The following is a 17,153-nucleotide window of genomic DNA, read 5'->3' as shown; positions in this document are numbered from 1 at the left end:
GTGGATCTGCTAGTGAAATCCGGCAAAAACGAAAACAGGGCATCAAGAGCTGGTGTTTCCACTACACACAAAATCTCGTGATTTTAGAGCATACAGGGTGCGAAACTAAAGTTTAGACTAAGGTGGGTGCCAAAGCCTGACAATTTCTACCAGCCATCATAATGATATCACCTCAATTTTGGAAGAAAACTTGCATATTTCATAAAATGGGTTTCTCAAAAGAGTGAACCATGTCTGAGCATGAAGCAAAATGAAGGAGGTTGTCATATCTCCTCCATGTTGGAGTCACTCCTTGGACAGCCGCCAAGATTTTCGGTGTCAGTGGTTTCAAGCAGTAATGGCCTCAAGAAAAAGAGGACTGATGACATCTGAGACGACCTCAAGAGCCGCACAAAGAATAGCCTTACCACCTCCATGACAAAATAGTTAGTTTTAATTTGAGTATTGAGCTGATATCGTCATGGCTGGTTGAAATTGTCCGGCTTTGACACCAAAGTCAAAGAAATTTTAATCTTAAATTTGGTTCTGCATCCTGTAGCTACTTTCATTAACCTTTGCTTCTACAAACAAGGTAATTCATTCATTGAAAATCTTGATCAAGTCTTGTAGCTAATACTGATGTTAACAATGGATATTACTAATGAATTAAATATTTAGTGTATCAATATTGAGTATGCTATGTACATTTGTAGAAAAGTTAAAATTTGCCAAGATTGTTGAGTTTTCTAACAAGCTGTGTCCGTTTGCACGGACAACTGAAGAAACTCTAGTAACCCATACCTTATTTCATGTTCTGAATAGATAGGATCATATTCAAATGAGATCAGGACATTTCAACCATCATAAAGTCGGCACTTTTTCCGTTCACAATTCGAGACCACGCAAGCATATAATCTGATTGCTTTCATGCAAATATCCAAAAATTCTAACACCTCCTTTAAAATGCTATGCAAAGGTCAACCGTAAGAGTTGCAATGCCTTGAAAATTTTCAATATGTGGATTAACAATGCAAATACTGTCAGCTATTACACTCAATCTGCCTCCCTGATCCAACATGTTTTTTTCCTCAAAATATTTTTGATATCGTTGGTCAAACACAAACTTGACTTTACCTACAATGTCTTTTTTAAAACTTGACAGCATGTATGGCAAGATGCCTTTGGACAAGGCTGAGGACAATCGAACGTTTTCAATTGTTCAAGGTCATCCGGATATTTTGGGCAAGAAGAGCAAGTAAGAAATGCGAAAATGACCTTAAACAATACAAAAATCAAAATTGGATTCGTTTTGAATGTGTCTTAGGATACTTTATTTTTTTTTTACACGTTTCCACTTCTTGACCCTATTCCCAAACAGCAGCCATAATCATCTTCCTACCCAAAACAGGGAATTGTCGTGCCTGGTCATATAAAACTTAGTGGACTTAAACGTCGTTCAAAAAGCGCCATAAGCAAGATTTTTAATCTTGTATCCTTTCTGTTCAAAATAGCACAATTTGAAGCCTATGTACTGAGGAAAATATTTGATTTGAAAGGTGGCCTCCCAACCAAGAACAAGAGACTGAATACTAGAATCCTTGGTCTAAGAAAGAGGTAATGTTTGTAATGTCATTTCTTATTTTGATAACTAATTATTATGGTTGCATGACCGTTACGTGAGAAATGGATGAAGTTCAGCATCTATACATAGGGGCCAATATCAGTGTTTCCAGCAGAGAAACGATGCGATTAAACTATATTAACAGAATTTTGCCCCAAAATATCTGGACATCCCTGAAAGCGAGGCATAGGTAAATAAATTCAAGGATATAATCCAGCTATAATCTGGACCAGGGCAAGTTGATATCAGTGCTTGTACGTTAAGGCAATATCTGGTCTGAAATCATACTTGCTTCTTATATTCTCCCATTTGGGCGATTTTCATTGCATATCCTCTTGCGATCCGGTCTCCCGTTTGAAAGAGATTGATCCATCCATGCATCCATTAATGGATCAATCAATGGCATATAGTTGGGATCCCAAATCGTTGTGAGGAGGGTTCATAGGTGGTGGATGACAGGGGGTGAGCTGGCTGGTTTGGAAATGAGGTCGAGGAATCCCAGGAATAGTGATATTCATTGTTTTTGTTCACTTCTATCTTTCATCACACCCATTGATTTATTCATAGTGGCTGACGGGCGTTTTTCACTCGTTCATTTACTCGCTTCTGTGTGAGGGGGCTTAACAAGAAGATGATGATGCCCAACTAGGTACAAGTGTTGCCAATTTGAATCATCTAGATGGTCAACCAAGGAATGGGAAGAGCAGGTCTGCTTGGATCACTCTGGATCATTGGAGGTGGAACCCGCCTGGCACTTAACGGGCTTGAACAGACTCACCAAGAACGATCGGAGGACAAGTACACTTTGAGCCTAGCGTGAGCATAGCTGAGTATAGGTGAGTACAGTTCCCGAATGTACTTAAGGACCACAAGCTTATACTTGAGTGTACTAGAGTGTACAGGTTCCGAACACTGCGCAAAAATCGAAATATTAAATATCAATTCAAAACCAGTAGACTTGACAATGCTTCAAGCACATTAAGCATTTTGAATTAACGAGTTTAACATCCGTCCTATAAACCTAAGAAAAAGTATCGCCAGCCTGCAAAATCCTATTAACCTAAGAACAAGTATCGCCAGCCTAGAAAAATGGAGGAACCAATCATCTATTGTGTCAAAAAAACGCGTCTCCAATGTCCAAGTGCAGTCAGGCGCAGACAAGCTAACATATGGTGACCCTCCACAATGAATGCAAGCCATCACAATCAAAGATTCAATTCATTCCTATTTTGGACCTCGCTGAGAACAAATGCATTTTAGTTTGCTCTTGTTCTTATCTCCCAGGAATTTCGCACCAAGGTGTGACTTCCTCTGTTTCTCCTTGGTTTCTGTGCACGTGATTTGTTCATGGTGTTTGTGTGTGGGTGAATGACAAATTCTCAATTTTTCTTCATCCTTATAGACTTTCTAATAGATTTTACTTTTCTGAAAATGACAATTATTCCATTGTCAGTATATAAGACATATGTCGTTATTATCTTTTCCGTAATGCCCAGAACGTCAGAGTCAGAAAGGACTAAATCACTAAAAACAAATTTACAACACCTGAAAGCTCATGATAGTCAACACTCCCATGTAATATATATATTTGATCATAATAGCATATCAAAATTGACGATAAAAATAGTGAGTAGTTACGCATGGTGCTCCTCCGAATGTCGCTTACAAGAATGTCGTGCAAATTTGATAAATAGATGTCTATATATTGAATTTTCCATGTCTTCGGTTTTAGACTTCATAGTTGCAAAGGTTGGGTGAAAGTGCCTTTAACATGTGAATATATAGAAGACATTCACTCACAAAAGTCGTCACCAAAACTAAACACATCGAGATCCTATTTCTATTTTTGCAGTACTTAAAGAACACATATAGAGCCATTTACATGCCAAAAATTTAAGCAATCCGGATTGCAGTTTGGCAAAGGTCAAAGGTTAGATAAAGGCATTACTAGTCAAACTTTAAATTGCTAACTTGTTTAACTCAATTGAAAGGCCATTTCTATGGAGAATTTTGATACATTATTCATCTCAATTGGATTACTATAATCAAAGTTATGACTGTTCATAACTGACCAAAAGTGGACATGGTCCTAAAATAGGCCACCTTGATCCCATGGGGTTGAAATTTTAGTTGTCAACTCAGTTCAACCTAGTTATTGAATGCGTGAATTTTCCCTAGATTCTGAGACCTAGTGCCGTGATGGTGTGGACACTTGACGTGGAATGCCCCATATAAGCATTGGGCCTCGGCCTTGGTAAACCACACTTTAGGTTGATTCGACCTTTGACGTTGGTAGTTTTACAACCACGGTACTGATATCGGGAGAGTTTGTAACACTCGAATCAGGAAACTTTGCGTTCATCAAAGCCAGATTCACTGAACGAGTGAATATTAAAGTAAATGATGATACATTTCCTTTTCTTCTTACAACGGAAGTCAACTTCGGAGGAGCACGCAGGAAAACGAATAAGGCTACAAATGTAACACACCAAACAATTAAGTGGCACACAGACCAATAATACAAGTTAGTGGAAAATTGACTTTGAAGGCTCTCTTGACTTCCAAGTTTTCAGCTATTTATTTTTGGTTTGTTTTTTCACGGGCTTTTCTAACCGCTACAGGGAATGTAATCCCTACACTGTTAAAATGAAGGGTTATAATTCGTCTATTTAGACCTTTCAATCTTTATATGATATTTGGTCTACCAACAAATTTGAGTTGGCAGACCGAGCTAGTTCTTGAATGTAGGGTTGATCTGGAATGCTATCTAAAAATTTGTCCAAGTCTGACTTGAAAGATGGATACGGATCAACAAGGCCTTCGTATTCCTACGAATATTAGAGGGAAGTAAATTAAACAATAAAGGAGTCCGAGAAAGAAGAGAAGTGGACTTCATTGTTCGAACTAGAGGGCTAGTCAGAGAAGCGACACTCCCGAGATTTCTTTTTTTGGCTCCCTCGCGGCTGCCTGGTGTGTGCGATGGAATCGGCTTTGAATACATTTAGTTACGTGATTCTCAAAATCAAGCTTTGAATTCAGGGAGCCAGTGAGTTGATGGCTCGTTCGTCTGCTTGGATGAAACTGAGCAACGCAAGAGAAGTCTATCAGCCCGACACCCTGCTGCCCAACTACCAAAATGTGTTCAAAGCAAAGTATCAAGTGGCTTGGTTGGAGTGGTTGGACAAGCCCTCTAGTTCGAACTAGCCTGGATTCTCGAAGGCTTGAAGGTGCTCTCAAAATGCACATTAAGATTAAGACACGGTCACTACAATTAAATGCGGGGTTGGGAACAAAGCTCATGAATACCTTTGAAGACGTACAGTATCAGATACCTTTCGTACCTTCTCTGAACACTGTACAGTCCCAACTTTTTTAGTCTCTCCCAATATGGGAGCTCTCTCAATCCTGTGATGTTCCTAGTGAAACATTTTGGACTTGTTCGACCTTTTGCAAACTGCTGAGCTAATTGGAGCTCAAATGGGTGAAGCCACCTTGGTGAAGCATATTCAAGATGTGGTTGAACAATCGACTTGAACAGAGTTAGCATCGTATTGCTATCTCTGGACTTAAACGTGCGATATATCCAACCACATGTTTGAAAAGCTTTACCCACCTTCAATTGGATGTGCTCTTAGAACTTTCCATTATTTTGGAGGACTACACGTAAATCTTTCATAGATGAAACGAGACCTGCTCAATATTTTTACCTCCATTATCTACGAGTGGAATATTCAAAGGAGTTGACCCAAAGGTCATTGAGCGAAATTTCATTCCGCTCAGGGCCATATTACTCTCAGTAACCCAAGAATAAACTATTTCTAGGTCCTTTGCCAGGCTAGTGCAATCTTGGCCATTCCTACCAGAAACGAACTTTGTATTTGGTTCCAACTTGTGCCAAGATTTGGCATATTGTGGTTAAGAGCTTTGCTTTCTTTTGGTGCAATGCTTTTAAATCGCCTTGGCCGTACAGCAGCATATTGTGGTTAAGAGCTTTGCTTTCTTTTGGTGCAATGCTTTTAAATCTGCGTCACATTTTGAAAAGCAACGGGCCTTTAAGGTAGTTGCCTTGTGCACATGAGAGCATTGGTGGTACCAAACGTTCGTAAACAAGATTCAATTTCAAAAAGGCCTTGCCTAGTAGGACATTAAATGTTTGTGTTTTATATTGTTCTATCCGGGGATTCACCATATTACAACAAAAGGGGGCCTTGCTCGATTCAAGGCCACCTACGCGTTGGTCTTTTCTTTTGTATATTGTTGCAACCTGGGTTTGAACCTCCATTCATGCCTGGGCAAAGTAAATTCCGGAAATATGCGAGCTCACAGAACTAATTAAGAAACGGCATTTGAACAGGATTGGTTAGCAGACTCCACATCGAGATTCGCCGAGCCGAATCACTGTGGTAGACATCTTGATTGGATAATTTCCTCAAGCAACTTTTCCCCCTCATTTTGATAAAGTGTACGCCAGTCGTCGCAAGTGCGCTTGGCCAAAAAGGGGGAAAGACTTCCAGGGTTTCTTTATGTGCCATTTTCAAGTCATGCTGTTGAGCTCGAGCTTGGAAGGCCAAGAGACCACCTGTCTACTCATTTAGGAAGGCGGAAGGCATGACCCTCCTTTGATCATTCTTGTATCAAATAAGGCAGACGCGCATTACCGTATGTATGTCAGTGCAATAGCATATACGTGTCGGACTTCTGGAGCTCTAGTATTTTTCTAAGATCGAATCTCTTCATCTGAATGGTTTATTGTTTAAAAAGGCAGGCATGTTTCGTAGATTTACTCAGAATTAATGTTGATACTGTAAATGCCCGGAACACTTCGTGCCTGGCGAATCTCTTGATGGCCAAGCTTGATTGTTCATAATACCTAACTGTCCCATGTTACACACGTCACTTTCTTATACAAAGCTGAAAAAGTTAAGATCTTAATCTTCCATAACAAAATGTCGTTTTGTGTACTATTTTACCGGTCACCAAGGCTTAAAGGGTTAAGCTTCAATTGCATTGAATTGTACTCTCTTTGATCTTTCAGTGACCACCTTGTTCAGAGGATGAGAGTGTGCCTTTTTCAATATCGACTCAAGAAGGAAATCTGGGAACGGACAAATGGAAAAAGAAACTTGCATAATTCCTTGAATGACAAAAGGCAAATCATTGGGACCAAAAAATCGGTCCCACCGGCGACATTAATCCTTCAGTGGAGGAAGCGAGTATCTGGCTTTGTAGCTCGATTATTTTCATAGACAGTCCGACTAACATGTCGCGAGTAGATGATCGTCCAATGCCTTGGGCCGGGCACTGACTCGCGCATTTGCACGACTACTACTCCTGCTATTGTCATTACGATGATCCAGCCTCGCTCACGGATCGAGTTTTCTTGGACCAGGGAATATGGAACGCGGACAAGACCCGTCCGGTCTGTGCGAGTGAGTGAGTGAGTGAGTAAGTAAGTAAGTGGATGTCTTGGTTGCTTGGTCGTTCGTTGAACAGATCGCGCGCTCGCTCTCGCGCTCGCTCATTGAATCGTCCTCGACGTCCTCGACGTCCTCCGAGTCATTCTTGAGGCCGGGTGTTTTCATGGCCTCCAGCATGTTCATGTTAACTCTGTCAGATTTGGTGCTTCATACATAGAATGCGGTGAGCTTTGCAAAGTGTCCGACAACGAACGTGATAGTGTCCCGTTATCAATGAGACCAGGTTCCCAGATGAGGCTGAAATGTTGAATTTCCGGCCTAACATCATTCTTCTGGCTTGTTTTCGAGGCATTTGGTGAAACCTGAGAAGAACATCGATCGTGGCAAACCTTGTGTTCCAAGGGTCTCCACTCATTCTCAAGTGAGCCAATGAGCCGGTGTTTGACCACCAGTTCCTTGTGCCTGGCCCATGAGTACCAGAGAGGAACGCCTCGAGCTCCGCCTCCAAGGAGATGTGGCATATGGTCGAAGTGAAAGAGCGGTCTTGGGCCCGGTGCCCACTGCCACAAGATTACCATTCAATAACAACACTAGAAACAGCAGAAGTAGCAGTCACAGCAATCTCTCTTCGACTGGTCGAAATGGGCGGGTTCGTGCTAACCTGGAATCGCCCACCAACTTCAGCTTGGGGCGGGGTGAAGTGTCCAATGGGGGTTTGCATCGTCAACTTATAGATGAGAGGCGAGAGAGGCTTCGAGCCCATCAAGAACGGATCGCTCATCAGCGAGACGCTTCGTTAAGAATTGAGGATGAGAACCTCGTGCCAGACTCGAAAAGGGCCCCACAGGTAAGCCTTAGGTGCTTTCAATTGATCCCATTAGCTTTGGTAATACTCGGTAGCTACCGTTCTAGGTATAGGTTGATATTTTCCCTTTCGAATAACCAAGGCCGTCAACGGATTAAGTTGTGATAAAAGTAGGGGGGCAAACACAAAAATAAGTACGGTTCACTCGAGCCAATGTTATTATGGTGAGGCTTTTTCCTGGATCCAAGGGCCCTAAATGAACCTGAAAGAGCACAGATACTATTGGAAATCTTAGCTGAGCTTAAACCATTCATGCTTATCGAGGACAAGAGGAAACCTTCATGGAAAAGGGAAAGTAGCGACCAAATATGTGCGTAGAAATTCAATTAGCAACAACACATTATTTATCCAATCTTCCATCACTCGCAAATCTTGGAAAGATCGTGTTGATAAAGTGCCATATTTTCGCGTAGGCTAATCCTAAATCCAAGCTTTGCTTACTAAACTTCCATCTTTGCACTTGAAAGACATAAAATTAGATGTCAATGGAGTGGTCCCTTTTGAGAATATATATCCTGCATACCCTGGTGCAAAGTATGGGGATTGGAACTCGATTGGATCTTGATTAGAATCCAGTAATTCCATCGTATGGAACATATCCGGCCACAAACAAGGTCGATGATTACGTCGGATAAACCGTATACAGTGTAATCCAACCGTTTGTGCTGTCTAATACGAACCCTGTGTCCGGTATTGTTGATGATGGTGTTGGTGAAAATGTTTCCTGGTCCACGGTGAGTAAAGCCATTGGACTCTTCTGGCACCTAACTCGGACTTATAGGTATTCTCATTCTCGCTTTGATCATCTATTCAGGAAACGGGCGGAAAAGTTGGCGTGATTGTTAATCTAATCCAAAGTGCTACCTACCTACCTTCCTACCTACCCACCTACTACCTAGTAGGTTACGAACGATATGCATGCACACGACCTTCTGGTCGATGTACTGTAAGTTGTTATACTTTGGCTCGATGGGCCTCCTCCACGCTGATCCGATCTAAAGTTTCGATTCGGTTCCCAGTCAACTTGTCGGCGGTGTCAGAAGAAGGGGGGAGGGAGTAGGGGGGGATAATCAACCAACGTTTGGTCTCGAAACTTCAGGCCAGCTGCAAAAATATAGGAGAAACTTGCCCCCCCCGCTCTACCTAGCTAGCTAGAACAGTAATAGTAAGCAAAAGGTCAAGAAGATTCATCATGCAAAGAGGAGAGCGAAAGGCGTTTCTGGAATGAAATCTGATTTCCTTTCCCTCCTTCCCTCCTGCTGTCTTGAATGATGAGATGCAAGATGTTCCTCGGCACTGCTCATCCACTTGAGGAGTGCTAACCCATTCAGACATTAAAAAAGGTGACTTACTTGGAATGTCAATTGAGCCTCAGAGCCTACCAGCCTACCAAACAGCCCGTTGGAACTTGGAACATGGAGCATGGAACCTTCCTTACCTATGGCAGAGCTGCACTCAGTGTGGTATGCACATTGCCTTTTAGATTCAACCGACGGTGAAGTACCCTCTCACTTGGAATACTCTGAATACCCTCGAAAAGGAATCTCTCTCTCTCTTTCTCTCTCCGTCTCTCCTCCTCTTTGGAACCCTCTGAAACTGGCGTCAGGTTTTGGGGAACAACAAGACACATAGCACATACAACGTATCGTACACCCTAAACTAGTGAGTATACTTTAGTACGCACACGGACGGACTGCTCGCTCACTTTCACTGGGGACCAACCACCACCATCGATGTGGGCTCGTGTGTGGTTGTTTGCGGATGCAGTCAACATAAACTTGATCAGGTCTGAATGATCACAGTCGATCCACGTACGTAGTCGTACTTCTCCATCCATGGGATCCAAACGACGAGTCGGAGTGAATACTACAAATTCGAGCTGTCTACTACTTCCCATCTACTCCAAAGTCAAACTGATGGGTTTCTCCCACCTTCATGGACTCGAACGATAGTTCTCCTCTCCGAATCCGGCCCTTCTCTGATAGCATTTCGTGATCGAGGCCATGACGGTTTTAATTGATAGCATGGTTGACTATCTAACTCTTGATTTGTTGGCACATTTTTCTAGTTCCTTCATCAGTAATCCGCGTGCAGTGTAGAGTTGGGAAAGTCGAAGGCATTTCAGTGTTCAATGGTATCAATTTCAATGCTTATTCAAGCTTGAAATGAGATTTTCCATTATTTATCGGCCATAAAAATATGTAAGCAAATTGCTAATGGCATTATCAACGAACGAGAGTTCCACCTCAATCTATTGTGAGCGTGATCGTTTTTGGATGTCGGAGAAGAGACAGCTTTCAGGTTGGAATAGTTCGAGACTGTCATTAAATCGGTTGCTCACCCAAGAGAAGCCGGGCCTCAGCTTTTTTGTGACGGTGCTAAGAAGCAATTTGAATTAAGTTCCTCGTTGTGCTTTTGGTTGTTCCGAAATGAGTTCTTCAACAAAATATTCTAACCATTCGACTGTATCAAGTTTGGTCCATTTGCGATGTTTTTCTCGGGAAAGAGGGAAAGAATGGAACAGGGTCTCTGTCTGGCTCAGTGAAGGATGAACCCCTGAAAATGGAACTCTGTTGCCTTTTCTTTCCTCCTCGTCTTTCCTCGAAAGTTGCTGTTCTTTATCGTTGTTAGTGGGTCTGATGGTTTGGAAACAAGGGGGAAAAAGAAGTAGGAGTCGAAGAAGTCCCACTTTATTGATACAAATTACCCTAATGAAACCCTTGCTTCAATTATGGATGTCCCCAAGGCAGATGGTCACCAAATGAGCCACGGAGACGGAGCCACTTCCAGAAAGTATACGGCATAGAATGACAAAGTAGTCCAAAATTCCTTGGGACCCGAATAGTTGTGGGGCTTTGAACTGTCGGAAGAATCACTCGTCCAAAGAGAACTTCAACCAAGATCAAGAGGAGAATGGTTGAGACAATAAGTCGAACTACAGCAGAATCGGCTTATATTTTCTGCGCTCTATTCCTCAATCCATTTACAGGTACTATTGGATTGAAGGTGTTGTAAATTCACATCTCAAGAATTCACTTAAACTTTGCCATCCTTCATCAGGCAATATAGACTTTCATTACTTGGCAAGATTGAGCTATGAACCCCTTTATTTCACATGAACTTATTCCGTGTTCATTTATCAACCCAATATGTAAGCTTCTAGGTAATGCCATTGTACGATTGCATTCTCGATTCACGGCCTTTTAAACAGAACTGTTCAGAGATCGGCCTTCGATTCTGCAACATAACGTAAATAATGTATAATGTCTTAAGATACAAAAAGATCAAAAGGTCAAATTCTGAAATATCGATACATCTTGATGATTTATCTCCTAAAAACACAAGATTTATGGCTCTGTTCAGTTTTAAATGGAAGAATGCTTAAATTTGGGGGAGAAATTAGTAGCTTTGAACAAGTTCCCTTTCTCCTCTTTTTCTTCCTAGAAGATAGAAATGAAATGCGGCTCAAAGTAGGCTTTAAATTAGCGCTACGTAATGAATCTTACCGGATTTTGCCATGATAATTCATTATCCCATTGTCGTCTTTGTAATGAATTTATTTACAACTTGCTTGGTGATTGGCCGTTTCAAACTTGTTTATTGTGTGAGCCGAGTCATGGTTACAAAAAAGGATTAGGGTTTGCCAAAGGAGGTACGAAGCTTTGAGAACATTTTTAAGGTTTCTTTCTACCCGATTAAGACGAAAATTTAATCCCAAACATGAGGATTGATTTCATGACATCAGTTCTGTATTGAACGTACGAAATACGAATAGTCGAGATAGAGAAAGGTGAGGGGCCCTAAATCAGGAGATTATACTTCATTACCGGTTTGGTTGGTCATGCCCAATGAACATGAGGGTCAAATTTTTTCGTGCCTCTTCTCCGGAAATTCGTTTCCTTCTGTGTCCAACACGAACGAGACCCATGGGAAGCACCAAATGTACTGCTGTTGGTGGACGCACACTGCGTGATGTTGATGTTTGCAAGTGAAAATATATCGCGACGAGAGACTCACTGGTTCTTTTTCTCGTTTTCCCAATACGGCATCACTTCCAGGTCTCCAACTGTACACATGTGTGTATGTGTATGTTTACGTTTTCGTGTCCACAGGATTGTCATGATTTGTTCTGCCTTGGTTATGTTTTTGTGTCCCAAATATGCGGAGGAATATGAGATCTTGGGGCAGCAGAATTTTGATACTTTAGGAAAGCTCCTCTCTCAAGGGGATGTCTGCAACGAGCGCCACATTTGGCATCAGGCGCTCATTTATTCTCTCCATTTCCTTCTGTTCAACAATGGTCATCGCCAGAGTTGAACAACATTTATGGACCCTTTCTTCATATCCCACTTCCATCCAGATCCCAATAACATGAAGGCAATTCCATTTCAAATGTCCCCGCCTAACTTAAGCAAACTTGATATGCTTGCTTGTCAGTAGAGTTGGGCACCACTAAATTTACAAAAATGTTGCTAGTAATACACAATTTAGTTTACATGGTTGGATTTTACACCAAGTAGGTGTGCTTGAATTTGAGTTGGTAGTCACTAAACAAAATCGTGCTCCATTGTTCCAATAGAAAAGTGTGGTCTTCCTTACCGGAAGTGGGTCTGGCTGCACGTGTAGCTTCTTCGATAAAACTTCTACTGGTGGTGTAAGTATACATGTACTCTACTTGTAGATTACTTGGGCTTGAATACCATCACATAAATCGTCTCAGTTTGCCTGTTTTAAGGCACAAGATCCACCTACCTATCTGTGTGCAAAAAGTGGACGAGAACTACGAGTACATAGGGAGGAAAGTGTGAAAGTGCACGGACAAATTCGTTTTACAATCTTTTTTATACCCCCTTCAAATGCCCACTCCAGAGGCTTTGGTTGGGACAAGGAAGGAAGTGAAATTTGGACCTTCCAATAAAAGTGGTCCAAGGGCAATCACCCGATGGCCCAGTTCCACCCGATGATTTAGGTGAAGTGGTAATACTTTCAACAAACATGGCTGCACGTATTTTCTCAAGGGCTTGCCTGCATTGTGAAATGCATTTTCAGTTTCAAACTGATCTATTATGGATTTCAAAAACCAGCCTTCGTGAACCATCATCCAGTTATGCAACGGCCCTGTGAACCATAGCAGCTACTTTCCTCTATAGATTGTGGTTCTTAAATCTCAGCTGGGAACAACTTCAATTTGTTTCAAGTTTTTTCCCGTGGTAAGTAACCTTAATATGCTTTGTTCTGTTGGTCCATATCCAATGCCGTAGTTGCCACAACACTATGACGATGATAATTGTTAGAAAGTGGAGGATATATTTCTGCGTCTCCAAACTGAAGTCCAAAATGAGCTTGTGTCGACGAAAGAAGCTGTGGAACGAGAATGGCCCCTCTGGCTCATACTCCTTCTACAAGGCCACCGTCCCTGGATCTGGGTACAACGGCAAAATTTTGGGGTTCTCCCCAACAAAATATATGGTAGTTAAACATGTTTGAAGTTTTTCTTCCCTTCTACAGTTTTGAGACCTTTTTGCCACAAAAGACGTATTGTGCTATGTTACCCAAAGAAACAGACACGGAAAGCAGATTCCAGTATTGCTGTTGGAGACCTGATAGTTGTGTCCTTGTTGTAAGTATCAGCCTGGAACTGGTTAATTTCAGGATTGAAAAAATGAACCAAACCAACTTCTCGGAATTAAGCAGAGCATGAGCTACGCGTACCTCTCAGGATGTTTCAAGCTTGAGGGAGGAAAAATGCCAAAGGGACCATGCATTGCGCAAACTTTTTTATTGAATTGTAGCAAGATTGACCTCCACTTTTTTCCGCACTGGAGTTGAACTAGTGCAATCAAAGCTCACCACGTACCAAAGAAGTATGCCCATGAAGCAACATAATGTTGGTATTTCGGGGAAACAAGCACCGAAAGCGATAAATGCAGGATGGCACATTTCTGACCAATTTTGGGACCTCCTTTCAGCTCCTGGGAATGTAATCCAAGATGGAAAATTTATAATTCTGATTCAATTCTAAAATCCGATAATATCTGATCCACCAACGGATTAGAGTTGTTAGATCTGGTTAGCCTTTGAATTAAGGGTTGATCTAGAATTTTGGTTCATACCTTGTCCAAGTCTGGCATAAAACCTACTGGAGTATTCCCTACGAATATTTGAAGGTAGCAAATTGAACAATAGAAAAAGGAGAGAACAGGAGGACTTCATTGTTTTCACTAGCAGGGATTCTTGAGGGCTTGAAGGTACTGTCGAAACACACAAAATGTTTTTAATTTATTTTTTTCAATATTGGGTCCTTTAAGTAGAAGCTGACTGATGACTCATCGCCGTTTTTTGGGAGGTCACAGAGCTACTTCTTAGAACAGTAAAGTTAATAACAAACTAAAATACAACTCATGACATCAGACAAAAAACTTTCCTACATTTTGAAAATTTGAAAACATTTGAAAAATTAGAAAACCTAAAAGCGACAAAAATGAGTCCAAAAGCAGCTTTGTAGGCTTAAAGTATTTTTTTAATGTATATCAATGAACGAACTTGTGACAGTTTATATAAAAAAAGGATGAATGTCTTGAAACTGTAATTTAATCCCTTAGCAAAGAGCTATCAAGTCTCAAAAGTTCAAATGACCTCCCAAAAACTGATCATTACGTCATTTTCTTTTCCCCGAGCTTCAATGTCCCAATAAAGTTTTCTCGATGCTACTTTTCAACAACAATCTTTAGTAACCCTTCCCTTCTTCTGGCATTCTTGTTAACATCGAGATGCCACTTTGAATACTGATTACTCCTTCGTTGGGGGGTTATGCTTTTAAAAAATCCCTCGAGGATGCTCCAGTATCTTTTGATACCACCGTTCATTGCTGTACATGGAACAAGTCCCATGTATGGAGCTGATACGTAAAGGGATTTGGGAACTTCGGCAGTAGTCCCATTGCCACCAAAATTGTAGTTCGTTGAGACTAAGGAAAAAAGGCCAACAAAAAAGGAAACATACATTCTTTTGCCACGCAGATTTTTCCCTTGCTCCGTTGAAGACACTTTCCAACTATTTGCTCTCGTTGGCCTTTGGAGATGTCTTCTACCACTACTTGGCCTCTTTTGATGGAGGATCCATCAGAGCAAGTGCCTGGAAGAGAACAGTTCCAAATCGCCAAAGGGAATCCACCAAGAAGACTTGAGTGGGTCATATTGTATTTTATGGACTGGGAATGCTTAAGTCATAACACAGGTTGAGCCTGAATTTGACTGCAAATCTTTCGTCTGAGTTGAAGGACCATTGGGATCCAGGACATGACTGAGCAGCAACGAGAACACTGAGCTGCCCATTGGCCATGAGGTGCTGAGTCGTAAAAATGGACCTTCCGTTTTGCGAATGCATCAAGAATGGAATTTTTCCTCTGCGTTGGATTGGGCCGGGCCAATAAAGCCAATTAGTCCCCTAGGGAATCATAAAAGGCTCATCCAAGATAAGGCCGTAGGGTCGTTGGAACTCGAACGAAAAAACAGCTTTTCGAAGTATTAGAGAATGATGGATGAAACACTGACATAACAAGGCCCTATTGAGCTGCGTGCGTCTTTGGTCCGGACTCTCAATCGTTCCTTTTTGGTTCGACTCTTCCAAGTTTTTGTCCCTGGAGAAGCATATTTCTAGCCATTGATAGTTTTGGACTTATGTAAGTTACAGGCCATTCTTATTGCGAGGCCTAGAGTCTACATATGGCTCAGATGTCACAATTAGCTTGATTTGAAAAGATTTCCTACCATTCTCATTAGCAAAGGAAATTCCTTTTCTGAATTATTGGACCAAAATACTGGGTAGGATATTCAAAAGATGTGAGCGTCGTTGGTTTCCGGAGTGTCGTTTTAAAGACAAGCTATCTACTCTAAATGTTATTGTTTCTCAGGATCGTTTCACTATTTCATAAAAAAGAACGCATGTAATTGTTTTAGAACTCATTTGGACCCCCAAAACTCAATTGACCCTCGGTTTATGAGGAAACCAGGGTACAATGCAGTCCTTCATAATTTTCCCAAAATACTTTTCTACATTTTAGTTAAGCACTTCAACAAAATATCTACGTTAGTCTCAAAATGAATTTCATGCCAAATACGTTGACAATGTTTTGTTGTTGAAGCCCAACGCTTTTATTAGCTTCAGGCTCCTAACTATAATTTTTTTTATATCACGTTTGCTTGTTATACTGCACTTTAGGTGGGTAGTAACAGTCAACCTCTTACGGTTTGTATTTCAATGGGAAGTAATTAAATTTCATTCACTTGCTATAAATTCCGGGAAAGGTTATCGCTAGTGCTCGAGAGTTTTATGAAACTGTATGTTAGAATTTAAAAGCTATAAAACACTCAAAAGGTGTAAAACATAAAGGCGGATATTGAATTTGGTATTGTCTAGACTTACATTTGTACCATATGAATATTGGTGGCAAATTTTGAAAACTTTCTGACTGTTTTACATGTAGTATTTGATATTGATTCTAACAGATGCGTCATTGACATTTAGGCAATATGTTACGAAGTTTGAGTCCAACCTACCCGATGAAGTTAGTTATTACATTGCACTACTTCATATATTTCTAGCGTCATGTCCAGTATCAGATAAGGTCTTTGCTTTTGGGTGTGGCTTTTGTCAAACAGTTTCCTTGAAAAAGGTCGTGAAGGGGAACCGAACTGGGACCCTCTCTGCTTACCTCTACCCAATGTTTTGTGTTTTTATAGATATCTTGTGAACAAAATTGATCATCTTACTCTCAGCAAAGAAGCCTGACCACGTTTTGTGTGGATCTGCTCAGTTTTATGGCTTGATGGTTTTTGAATACCTCTGTCTGGATTCCAAATTGAACGATTGCATTTTGGAAATCATTCTTAAAAAGAGAATGTTTTTGTAGGAGCAAATCATTACCCTGCCACGTATGGAAAACTCTTGCTTTGTTTGTAAAACCAAGGAAAGAAAACCAGGAAATTGGAACTAGTGATGAACAAAAAAAGGCTGAAACCGAAATCGCAAGTTTCAGCCAAAGAATATATAAGACAAAATCGAAATCGAAAGCCATTCAACCCGAAATTCAAAACAGTCCGGAATCCAAAGGAGTGAAGAAATTAACACTCCCATGATAAAAAACAAAACCTCACTCTGTTTAACCGATTAACGCCAGTCAGAATAAACAACCCTAGAGATGTTAAATGCAAATGAAAGAGGGCATTGTTTCACTGGAACTTGCTTTATAACCAATTTATTCAGATACTTT

At 41.0% G+C, this 17,153-nt stretch overlaps 1 protein-coding gene across 1 annotated transcript in view; it reads left to right on the top strand.

Moving 5' to 3' along the window:
* Window positions 1-7,025: 7,025 nt before the first annotated feature.
* Window positions 7,026-17,153, top strand: part of LOC131885764 (facilitated trehalose transporter Tret1-2 homolog) — a 36,004-nt gene continuing 25,876 nt past the window's right edge. Inside the window, exon 1 of the mRNA XM_059233914.1 lies at window positions 7,026-7,864. Coding sequence (XP_059089897.1) covers window positions 7,487-7,864 — 378 coding nt within the window. The 5' untranslated portion in view covers window positions 7,026-7,486. The remainder of the gene's footprint in view (window positions 7,865-17,153) is intronic.

Source organism: Tigriopus californicus, chromosome 8, assembly GCF_007210705.1.
Source record: "Tigriopus californicus strain San Diego chromosome 8, Tcal_SD_v2.1, whole genome shotgun sequence".
Classification (NCBI taxonomy): Eukaryota; Metazoa; Arthropoda; class Copepoda; order Harpacticoida; family Harpacticidae; genus Tigriopus; species Tigriopus californicus.
The sequence above is the reverse complement of the archived record's forward strand: the minus strand, read 5'-3'. Positions and strand labels throughout refer to the sequence as shown.